The sequence below is a fragment of the Cucumis sativus genome, chromosome 6 (genome assembly GCF_000004075.3).
Source record: "Cucumis sativus cultivar 9930 chromosome 6, Cucumber_9930_V3, whole genome shotgun sequence".
Classification (NCBI taxonomy): Eukaryota; Viridiplantae; Streptophyta; class Magnoliopsida; order Cucurbitales; family Cucurbitaceae; genus Cucumis; species Cucumis sativus.
The window spans coordinates 18,814,344-18,826,618 of NC_026660.2; the positions used below are offsets into that span (position 1 = coordinate 18,814,344).

The following is a 12,275-nucleotide window of genomic DNA, read 5'->3' on the forward strand; positions in this document are numbered from 1 at the left end:
TCATTTTTGTTTAAACTTTTTTTCTAAAATTTATTCAAAAATATATTTTGAGTATCTTTCCAATATTTTTTTTAAAAATAATTTATTTTTTAAATTAAACACTTAAATATGTAATGAATGGATTGTTTTGTATATTAAAATTTGATGGACAACCGACCAATTAACATAAACCTCTTAGATCTTTTTGTCAGATATGTCCAATTTTTGTTGTCGGTTCCCACCAAAGAAATCACTTTTCATTGTTTTCCAAATAAAACCATTTTTCTAGAAACCACTATTGACAGCAACTATTAACTAACTCGAATTTTGTTAAACAATCTCTCAACTTCAACTTTTATCGAACATTTTCCAACTTTTATCAAGTAAATCTTCCAATTTTTATTTAACAATTAACAAGTTTTGTTAAACGATCTTTTAACTTTTATCAAACAATCTTCTAACTTTTATTAATTGACCTTCCAACTCCAATTATACTTTAAGACAAGTTTATAGGAGGGAGAGAAGCAACTCACAATTTGTTGAGGATTTGAAGAAAGGAGGTAAAAAATGGTATTTCACATGGCAAAAAAGTTACTAATAGATAAGTTTACAGAAATGACTAAATCATAAAAAAGTTTTAAACTAAGGTAAATAAACCTACCAATCTTGCTTGTGAATTTGGTTTCCAAATTTTAGGAGAGTTTTAATCTAGAGTAAATTTGAAGTTTTTATAAAAGAAAATATTTGTTTTTTGGAGTGTAGTTATATGTAATTTAGTTGGAGCTACAACAACCACAAGCCGTCTTTTCTTTTGCTAAAACTAATATATTAAACAAGAAAGGCCTCTCATCTTCCACTTTCCAGGAAATCTCCCTACAGTCAATGGAAATTTATAATTCTCATTTTTTGCTATTCTAATATACAATTTGACAGAAGAATATACAGTTGTGGTTGAAATTAAGAGGGCGGTTTAGAAAATTAATGAACCCTCAAAAAAAAGAAGAAAGTAAAGGCTATTTTTGAGGTGGGGTTGTTATAGCTCTATGTATGAAGAAAACACAAGAGACAGCAATCCTTTATGGGCATGAAGAGCCATGAGTCTAAGTTTCAAATATGTATTGGAGGGTTTGGAGAATAAAGCAAGGAGAAGTATCAAAGAAATTTCATTCTCCATCTCGAAAATATTTTTATTACTCAATTAAATTATTCCAGGCCACGTTAAAATACATATTTATTATAGAACCAAAAATGTTATAAATTTCCTTTTCCTAAAGTAAGGAAAAAGAATTATTTCACAGCAAAAACTGGTCCAATAAAGGCCATGAATGAAAACAACTTCACCTTCAAGGTATTTCAGGCTAAAGTTCTGGGCTCAGTTTCTTTCTTCCTGCTCGATTTTGTTGATTCTGAACCCTCTAATCCTTATTTCTTCTGGTACTGATGTATCTTTATAATCAACGGGTTCGAGTGTCCAGCCCTTGTTATGTACTGAACCCTCCACTTTTACCTGCCAAAACGAAAACAGAATTGATCTGTTTAACTAGTTCTTTTTTTTTTTTTTTGATTAAGATAATAACTGCTAGATGATGATGCAAGTGGAATGGTCAACGTCAATCAACAAATATATAATATGGTTTGGAAGACTATTATTTGATGCATTAATGTCTACACATAAGCATGGAAACTAATTTTTGTATTTGACGGAATTGAGCAAAAAGAGTTAACAGGATATGGAAAAACTAAGCACATGGAGTTGGAAATACGCTTTCAAGTTTGATGGTGATGATTCATTGACAAATCTTCAAAATTGTAGGCGCTAGAGAAAACTTCATTAATTGTGGGCAGAGCTTATCATGAAGGGGAAAATGAAAATCACTCAAGTTTATATGTGATCTCACTTGAACTTTGATTTTAATTTTAAAATTGCTGTCAGCATACCTCAGCATCTTCAGCTGCATTCACAATAAGTGTTCCATCCAAGGAGAGATCTTTAAGATAAACGCTTTTCCCCTTGATAACCAAGGTAGAACGCTGAGAAATGGAGCAATTTCCACTGATTTTGCTTTTTATCTCTGAAAAGGTCAAACCCCATTTTGGTTTCCATGTGATGCGAGGCCAGAGTTCAACCTCTTGGCCATTGAACACCTGTTCAACTGGATCGGCTACTTTAACTCCTGCCTGCCCAAGATGGAAAAGAAGGCTTTTAACATTAACATACCAGGAGAGAGTTGCATGTTTCATCTTTCTTAGTAGCTACCGACAACTAAATGCTTAATAGCATCAATGCTAATACAATTTTCATGAACCACTTGATTTCTTAGAGATAAGAGCCTACATGTAACTTCGAAGACCAATTTTTAGTTAGAAATAAAATAAATTTACTCATGCTGAGAGCGGATATTTCTGCAGAAAGACAATTCAGGGAATGAATTAAGAGTTAACACACTAAAACCAACGAAGAGAAGTTCCAGGACACATTACAAGGCATTGGGAGTCTTCTTTATCCGAGCCAGAAGACTGACCCCATCCAAAACAAAAGAGTCAATGTAAATCAAATGATGAGAGACGAAAGGGAAGAGAGAGAACAAATAGACTTGTAAAATAAAGGAACCAACTAGGACATGAAGAACCTGACAGATGCAGGAAAAAAAATGATTTTCTTGGGAAAAAAGTAGCAGTGCATTTTCCCTGGGTTTGTTAAAAGAGTGAATTTTCTGGTTGTACAAAATGGACTTCATATTAGACTGTAATTATGGCAATGCAATTTTCTATCGGATCCCAAAATCTTATTGCTTTAATAAAAAAAGGCGTACTCTTCATGAAGTTCCTCATTTTCTTTCGGGATAGAGAGAGAGAGCTGTCAGATGATACCTTTCCGAGAATAAGACTATTTGCACGGTAGATTGCCATTTCCCCTGAAGTAGCACTGTGATAAGGGTTTCCCTTCGGTACCTACACAAAACAAAATCTATAATTCTGAATGATAAGAAAGCCAGATGCATATAGAATATAGATGTTCAAAGTTAAAACTAACGGGGAACAATTATATTCTGGTCTTGGAGAAAAGATACATAAATTAGTGATTCATATTCGGGATGAAATATCTTGAGATTACAAAACCAAGAAGAAAATGAAAGAGGGAACAATAATTAAATGTATTATAAATTTGTTCCCCATATCCGTAATTCAGAAGAACATGTGAAATGGTGTCAATTGGACTATAGGTTTCAACTTTACCTTAGCAGCATCTTCAGGGTTGTTCTTCACTGGAGCATAAGCAACCCAGGAATCCATCACCTGAAAAAGCAGAACAAAGAAAGCTTAAGTACAAAAATAAGTAGGAGCTTATTGAAGACTTTTGCATCAATTAAAGAATTAAGACAAGTTGTACCGAACGCAAGGAAAAAATAATTAAAAGAACCAGAGAGCCAGGTTGCCCTTAAGCTTTGTGAAAATCTGCATTACTTCCCAGGAGAAATAAAAATTACCGTAAATCCAACCCGAGCCGATGGAGGTAATGTCTTTGGATAATCTTGCATCATACATTCCAATCGGGTTGAAGATTTGAAAGAAGTCTTGGTAGCATCTTTATATCTGACAATTTGTTTAAAATGAATCTTCAGCTACCATAAGCATGTTAAAAAATATGAAACAGCGTTTAATTTTCAATATATCTACAGGATTCAAAAGCTAACAAAGTTCAAAGTAATTTTTCATAAATGTATGACATTCTATAAACTGAAGATTTCTTTTTTTCCAAACTGAAGATTTTTTTATTCAACACCTTTTGATCAATAGCATTTGAACCAAGTAAAGGGGAAATCCTATCAAACTTCGAACTTGGAGAAGAGTTTGCTGTCAAAGCAGATCTAAAGTAACAAGATTTAACTATAAGAAAATCTCTTGCACAGATTTTATGACTTGGAGATTCTCAATAAGCTAATACTAACTAAACTATACAGCACGTTACTTCCATTACAGGATGGCGCTCACATTTTTATGTGGCCAATGGAGAATACAAAAGAAATAGAGACATAAATCGATAAGGATAGTTAACTTATCCCACTGGATAAGAATACAAACACAGTTTCACTGAACTTTCCTGGATCCTTCTCAAGTAAGTAAATAAATAAATAAATTCAATAGGTAATTTCAGAAACAATGGATAAAAAAACAAGCAAGAGTTTCCCACTAAAAGAAATACAAACTATAACATAATTCCAAAAGCAGGGGCAAGAAAAATACTTGGGATTGACAAATTCCTTTATAGCACCTCCTGTTTTGCTCAGCTCCTCAATATAGGAACCAAGTTCTAAAATTAGCTGCAAAAAATATTTTGAAGTCCAAATCATGCACATGACCAGACAATAAATCAATCTACTACGTAATAAGAGCACATAAACATTACAAAGATTTCCTCACATGTCTAACCATGAGAAACAGACATGTTGAAAGCATTTTGATGGATTGCACAAAGTTTCAAAGCCTTTCATTTAACCTATATAGTGGCTATATTTTCTGCCAACTAACTAAATTGTTCAATGGCTGATACTTACATGGGAGTACCCCAACACTCTTCATGTGAAAATTAAACTATTTCAGATATACCATGATATAAGCTAGAGTGATGGCAATTAGATAATTGTTAACACTAAAATTCAATTGTCCATAATAATGTAGCATCTAACTCTGCTTCCATTTTCACAAGTACCAACACTTACACAATGGACACACATGAGGAATAAAAACTGCGAAATATTGTACAAGGGAAGAAAAAGTGTCAGATATTTGAGAGAAGATTACTTGATTTATATTTCCTGGAAAAGGAGAGTAGCCGGTCTCATTATTGACATCACCATCAGGAAATCCAGTTGCTCTAAGCAGTGGATCAAGCTGATTATATTCCACGTTGATAACCATAGACCTCCCTAACAACGGATTTGTATAGCTTCATGAGTCATCTTTTGATAATCAGAATCAATTACTCGTGCCAGCACGTAAATTTCATCCAATAAAACTTAGAAGGATCTTAAGGGTAAAGATTACATAACAGCTACTGTGATCGCATATGTGAAAGATTATACATATTTCATCACAGTGTTTCAATTTTGATAACACCAATTATCTTGTTGTGAAATACATGGTTTGTTGTTTTGAAAAGTTGAATGATATGAGCGAAACATTTGGCAGTTGGCCCTTGCCCCCATGGTGACAATGAACTTTACACAAGAATTCAAGAGGTAGAAAGAGACATGAAGTCCGTAAAAGTTGAGATCCCCATATTTTATTGGCTATCACGTACTTACACTATTGTCAGTTTAGAACACAATTATTCATGGTTTGTAAATCTTTTTTGTTAAGATCATGCGTCAATGAAATAGTTTATTATTAAAATAAATAAATAAACTAGCACTGTTGTTAACCACATTAGACAGATTTAAGCTCCATCAGTAACTAAAGAAAAATGTCAATATGGATTCTTATTTGTGTACTATTATGCATTTAAATTCTCATAATATGCAGAGGAATAGCAGTTTCATGTGTCTAAGCATGAAAAACCAATATTAACAAGGCTGGTTGATAATACCATCAGTATGAGTAAGACGAGTAATTCCACCAATGGCTTCTTTTGCTTTGCGTGGAACAGCTAGAGAATTAACATGGTACTCTCTTGTAGCACTAACACCCAAAGAAGCTGGAATTGCCTGCATAATGCATTTAAAAGAGAATGGATTACAATAGCTACAAGTTCAAAGATATCCAAAAGATTTGGATGGTATAAGGACAAACCTTGAATAGAAGCCCATTTGTATCTTGGAAAAAGAGAACCCATCTTAAACCAGCATTGTGCCTTAGGAAATCATCCAAGCAATAAAAAGTTGCAATACATAAAGAAGGTGAATAAGATAAATTTATTTTTACAGGTAACGAGATATGTAGTAAAAAAGGACAAGACAAGGCCACAAAAGAATAACCTAAGGGCCTGGGCAGAGAAACCATCACTCAAAATATAATGTATAAGGACTTTCAAATTGCGAACAATAATAACTTAAAAGAAGAAGATTATAATTACAAAAGAATTTGAAACAACTTGAAACCCACCAAGACATGATACGTTTTATGTTTTGGGCGGTTGGAAATAAGGGGCGTTATTGATAGTTTATAACCCCGATGGTATTTTAGTATTTTACTTTACCCCAAGTTTATTTTCTTTTTTGTGTTAGGGCTTGCTAGAGCTTATAAGCTGTCTTCTTTTGTAGCTTTTATTGTGTGAAAATAATAAAAAAGACCATCATGGTTTTTTCTCCTTGTTTTAGGGTTTTTCATGTAAACCTTGTGTTCTTTTTTCTACTGTGTAGGCCAATACAAAAATAACCAAAATCTTAAAACATTCACTGGTTTCTCTCTCCAAAGGTACCAAAGATAAATAAAAGAAAATCCCATCAAACATGAATCAATCCAAGTAGAAAAATTCATCACTCCAAAGTATTTTTTCTTTAATAGATCCAATCCATCAGTCCAAAGTTCATCCATCCTTTATTCCCTTCATGGCTAAATGCCTCTCTATTTAGGAAAGTTCTTATTTATTTAAATAGGAAGTGGATGGTGGATTTCTTTTTGGCACAAATTTTTTGAACTGTGAAGTCATGAAACTACCAGAAAGACATTTTATTAAAAGCTCACTGTCAAACTAAAGTATTATCCAAGACAAACATCGCAAATTAATCTCATTTTATAAGTTCAGAACTTCCAAAACAAATTTTGTTAATGAAACCATTATAATATTGTTTACTATTATTCCATCCCGAGTCCTACAGTAGCACCATGTGCTAAGAATCAGCCAACATTACCAATCAGACCAACCAACTTTAGCAAAAGAAATATTCTAGAGTAACACATGAAATGACCATCTAATAATACTAATAATACTAAGAACAAAGTTATAAAGTCTGGTGCAAGGTCATGGGAAGTGTAAGTTAAGAGCGTGTGACTTACCAATTTTGGAGAAGGCCACTAGAGTACAGAAGTGAATGGACATCCCCATGGCCATGAGGCTTGGTCTATGAAATGAGAAATGCTTGAGGGTAAATATAGTATATTATATATTATAAGAAGGCTTAATATATCATTTGGTTCTGGAAGCAGTCACTATCCCTTTTGTTTCAAAACCATTTCAATTAAAATACAACATCCAATAACATGAATGAAATTAAATAGCAAACATCCAATAACATTGCTGAAATTAAATAACAAAATATTAACTTTATGTAGGATGAGATATGTGATAATCTAAGATACACAAATACAGATACAACACGAAGCGAACATGTAAACTTTTAAAAATCTAGGACACAATCATGACAAAGACATGTTCATTAAAGCATACACTGTTTTATACCATTTTTGTACTAAGTTACTTTTCTGTTTTTTGAGTACAACAATGAAAGGGATGGGGAATCGAACCTCCAACCTTTAGGGAAGGAAGTCATGCCAGTTACTGTTGAGTTAAGCTCGCTTTAACTAAAATATTATTTTTTTGCTTGAGGTTACCCTTTTTATGTCAAATATTTACCTCACTCCACTATGATATAATTAAAACGTAACGGCATGACTCAACGGTCATACAATAAAATGTTATCATAATGCATTTCACATCTCATCTCACCCGAATAAGAAAGGGGACTCACTTGATGAATTATAAGCAGTACTATCATACAGTACTCCAATTATCATGTCATTCCATTCTTCAATTTCAGTGACAATAACGAGAAGGGAGTAGATTGAAAATTTAAAATTGGGGATAAAATTGGAAAAAATAGCATTTACTTCAAGGATTAATTGGAGATATAATTAGAATAAGCCCTCCAGATGGAAAAGAGAGTGAGGGAAGGAGAGAGAGCGTAAAAAGTAAACCTGAATCCTATATTTGTTATGCGGATCAACAGCAAGCCTGGCCTCATTATCATCCAAACAAGCAACTTTTTCCTAATGATAAAAAGAAGGTTGATTTTTTTTAGAATTTTTATTTTACAACTGAAAAAAAATACTATAATAAATCATAGAAAATACTTGCCTGTTTTAGAAGTTTAACTTGTGAGGGTTTCATTCCAAAATAAGAATTTGATTCCAACAGTGCTACCGTACGTGTATGAGTATCATCTGATGTCATTATAACAAAAGGAATCTCTGTTTCACTTTCACCTACAAAGTTAAAAAGAAAAACAGTGTCACAGACTCACATCCCATGCACGGACATGTCAACTGCCCACTTCAGTGAGACAACAAACTTAGAATAAATCTAACCATAGCTGCAATATTCTGACCTCTGGCAAGCTTCCTAATATTCAATGTACCAAAGAGACCAAACTTGATTATATATGAATATCCCTAAACCAGTGTTCAAATACAAAAAATACCCAAGCTTTCAAAAAAGTTCAGTTCCAAGAAGCAGGAAGCATCATCCCAGTAAAAATGACAATATAGTCCTCAAAAATATACTGCTTGATCATACTCTTTTGTCTTTCAACTATTTTTATTTTGCTCACGTAGCAGGAAGCACCATCCCAGTCAAAATGATAGTAAAAAATATATGCTTGATCATACTCTGTTGTCTTTCAACTATCTTTTTTGTTCACGTGATCCTATATATATACACCTTGCAATTATGTTAATAGACTTCCAATTCTCTCTGTATTGTGCTTACAACAAAATTACTTGTACTTCCATCAATTAAGTGTAATCTATTTCGAGGGCCATTTTCCAGTTATATTTACTGAGCCACAGCATCAAGCTCAATATGGTTGGCCACTGCTCAGATATGAGGATGGGTTTGAGAACAAGGGTCGATATAATCCCATTCAGAATGCCTTTCAAACATGTTGCATGCTTAAGTTTCCCAGGGACTAAAGACTGAAAAATTACTGGTCATAAACAAACAATTACAGGATAGAACTTTAGCAACACCCAAATGGCCATATGTTAGTAACGACTAATGACAAACCTGCAAGTCTATTGCTGGCTTCTTGAAGAGCCAGAACGTACTCAATGTAACTCTGTAAGAAACATGTGCCTGTAGTAGTTTCTGCTGGAAGAGCCACCTGAAAGATGTATGTAAATGTTGAGAACTTAGAACAAGGGAAAGAAATAGAATACATGTCACAAATTGTTAGCTATGGAACTTCCATGTGAAGTTAGCTGAATCATGATAACCTTAATTCCATTATATCCTAGCCGCTCCCCAAGCCCACCAGCAACAAGAACAAATGCAGCCTTTCGAGCTTCCCTTACACCTCGGTCCTCAAAGCTGATAAAGCTATCATCACCAAAAGTCAAAACTTCACCAGTTGGAACCTACAAAATCATCATCCAGGATCAAAAGAAACTATATTTGTTGCCTACAGTACATTACCAAACACATTGCTAGAAGGATAATGAAAGTTGAGGTTATCTTGGATTCTTGCCATAACAGAAGGAAAAATTACCATCACAGTAACTTAGGATGCTACACTTCACTTGCTAGTAAATGATTACTTTTTTAAGTAAATTAATTTCATGAACCATGATTATAAACTTTATCTATAAAAGCACACCTCAAAATGATTAATATTTTTATGACATTAGTATTAAACACAGTGATTTATCCAAACTGGAGGAAACTTTTATAACTCTCGCTTTTATAGTGTTCATTTAATTTTCAGTGAGAAATACTTCCTCTCCTAGGAAAATTTATAATCGATAGAGGTTTTATCGCTACGTTGCAATTTAATTCTTGACAGTGCAATTTTCTCCAATGGTATAATTTTTTTCAACTTACAGAGGGAGTGAACCCATCAAATGGGTTCTTTCCTGCTTTGGAATCTGCTAAGAGTCCCCTGGCAGTCTTGATATAGGAGGCCAACCCCCCAGGATAGCTAGAATTAAGCCGAGCAACCTGCAATGAAATTTCCAATTAAAGAGCATCCTGGGCACTGAAAAAATCCCTTCAATGAAATTGAGGGCATTATACACTTAAAAAGTACTAGAGAATCTCCTTATTTTAGTTCAGATACTTCCTTTGACATATCAATCATGATTCACTTCCTTCAACGGGAAGCAAAATAAAATCTCTGTTCAATTTCCATCCACTCTCGCTCGCTTGATTCTAATTTATCTTTAAAATGTATGGTTGGATCAACTTAACATCTAATCCTAACTCAAATAGTTCATTTAGATTTACTGGTGTCAATGTCCATCATCAATTCAAAATAATCAAAACCCACTGATTCCACGACCGTACACCAAGTTCCATAAATAAAGCAATTAATAATAATTCATTGTAAAGAAAGAAAGAAGCAATTGCCCCATAGAACACGACAAGTCAAAAAAACAAAAAGAAAATCAAAAGTCAAAAAAGAAAAAGAAAATGCCTGGTCGAAGAAAGCCTTCTTTTCATTGTCATCAACGCCAGGCTCGGCCCAATGCTCAAAAAGATGACTCTGCCCCAATTCCAACAAAATTTTCGCCAATTCAACCTGTTCCATCACACCACCAAACAAAATTACACCACAAAAACTAAACAACAATAAGAATAACAAGAGACGAGCATAAATACCTGTTGAGGAGATAGAAGGTGGAGATTCTTCTGTAAATTGGGAAGAGAAGAAGCGAAATCTCCATCGATGGAAAGGTTAGAAAGATTGGAATGGAGAGAGGAAGCCATGTTGGGTGCGATTGAGATGAATGAAAGAGAGGGAAATGAAGAAGTAGGGGAATTGAGATAAATAGGGAAGGTGAAGTATTGTGGATCTGGAGTTTCTCCGGTGGCGGTGAACAGACGCTACGTTTCAGGTGGTGATCGGTCAGTTGTGTTTAATGGGTCCCTCTCGCCTTCGATCCGAGTTGAAGCTTTTTCGATCCTCGCTGGCAATCTCAAAATTAGAAGAAAAAAATATTGAAGCTTTTTTTGTTTGGTGCCTTTGTTTTGTCTTTTTGGTAATTACATTCATTTTTCAGTCATAAAAGTTCAAACTCGTGAGCGGATATTTTAGAGATGCTCGAATATCCATTTTCCTGCTTTACCTTTTTTTTCTTTTCTTATTATTATTGCCTTTTTACATTTTATATGACGTTTTTGGTCTCTCAAGTTTTAAGATAGTGTTAATTTTGTTTCTAAAGTTAAAAATCTCTTGCATAATACATTTGTATTTGATACAAACGCATTCTATTAGATTCCCTTCTTAGCTCGTAAAGGATAATTAGATTTATTTATATTGGTTGTAATTTGAAATATTTAATTTTACTTTGAGAATTAGTTTAATGTATAGTGATATATTATAATATGATAGATATATTTTTAGGTAATTAGATCCACTAAGAGTTAGCCTTGGTTTCTTTCTGTATAGGAGGGGGATACAAAGTGAGTTACATAGTGTTACCAGGATAAACTCTAAACCTCTATGGAAGTTCACTGGATCTCCATGATACATTCATTCTGTATAGAAGGGGGATATTCTGATGGTCAATAGATGTCACTCCACACCCTCTAACGAGTATCAATTTGAGTGCATACATCTATTACATGGACACCTTATTCGTTCGTAAGCATCGACGTGGAACTTGACAATCTCTAAAAATTGGGGCACACCCTCTCTATACTCAACCGATAACTTATTCCTAACTTTCATCCAACTTTTGTCGATCGTTAAAGACCTAAAACATAAATATGTTTGATCATTAGTCCTATAATATTCCTCCTATCAAACTCTGAACTTAATTACTCCATGAATAAGTTATGCCAAATCTCCTCTCTCTTTTAACTGAAGCTAAGTTCAAACTACAAAAGTTACCATAACTGCAAGATAGCCAGAACAAACTAATCAAACACCATACTATATCTAATTAATTATAAACCAAGTTTGCATTAAAGAGAAGAGACTATCATAATTAATAGCAGGATAGTCATTGTTGTACCCCTCATCGTATAAATACAATCATATTCATTACTTTTGTATTTCAACAATACAATTTCATCAACTAAATAAACATTACACATTTAAAATATATATAATAACCTAATATACATTCACTTAATTTTTTCATTTGTTCATCCTAATTATCACAAACTTTCGTTATAACAATCCCAAAATTACAACAATAATATTTCTCTTTTTCACATGTACAAAATACAACGTAGTTGATGTGCAATAATATAGATTTTTTTTTCAACATAGAGTATACATAAATTCGAAGGGTCCCCCTCCCCCTCCCCTCCCTTTTTCTCTTTTTTTTTTTCTACACAAAATTAATTTCTCCATTTT

The 12,275-nt window shown here is 33.5% G+C and overlaps 1 protein-coding gene across 1 annotated transcript; it reads right to left on the reverse strand.

Annotated features, from left to right (window-relative positions):
• Nucleotides 1-1,114: 1,114 nt before the first annotated feature.
• LOC101202798 (UDP-sugar pyrophosphorylase) lies at nt 1,115-11,090 on the reverse strand. The gene is made up of 17 exons (XM_004149387.3): nt 10,571-11,090; nt 10,386-10,490; nt 9,794-9,910; nt 9,190-9,330; nt 8,981-9,077; nt 8,054-8,181; nt 7,894-7,965; nt 6,976-7,040; nt 5,770-5,830; nt 5,567-5,684; nt 4,783-4,907; nt 4,225-4,301; nt 3,468-3,573; nt 3,217-3,276; nt 2,851-2,931; nt 1,918-2,157; nt 1,115-1,486 (listed from the first exon to the last, which is right to left on the reverse strand). The coding sequence occupies exons 1-17, from the start codon at nt 10,676-10,678 to the stop codon at nt 1,352-1,354; spliced, it is 1,836 nt and encodes a 611-aa protein (XP_004149435.1). The 5' UTR covers nt 10,679-11,090; the 3' UTR covers nt 1,115-1,351.
• Between the last annotated feature and the right edge of the window lie 1,185 nt (nt 11,091-12,275).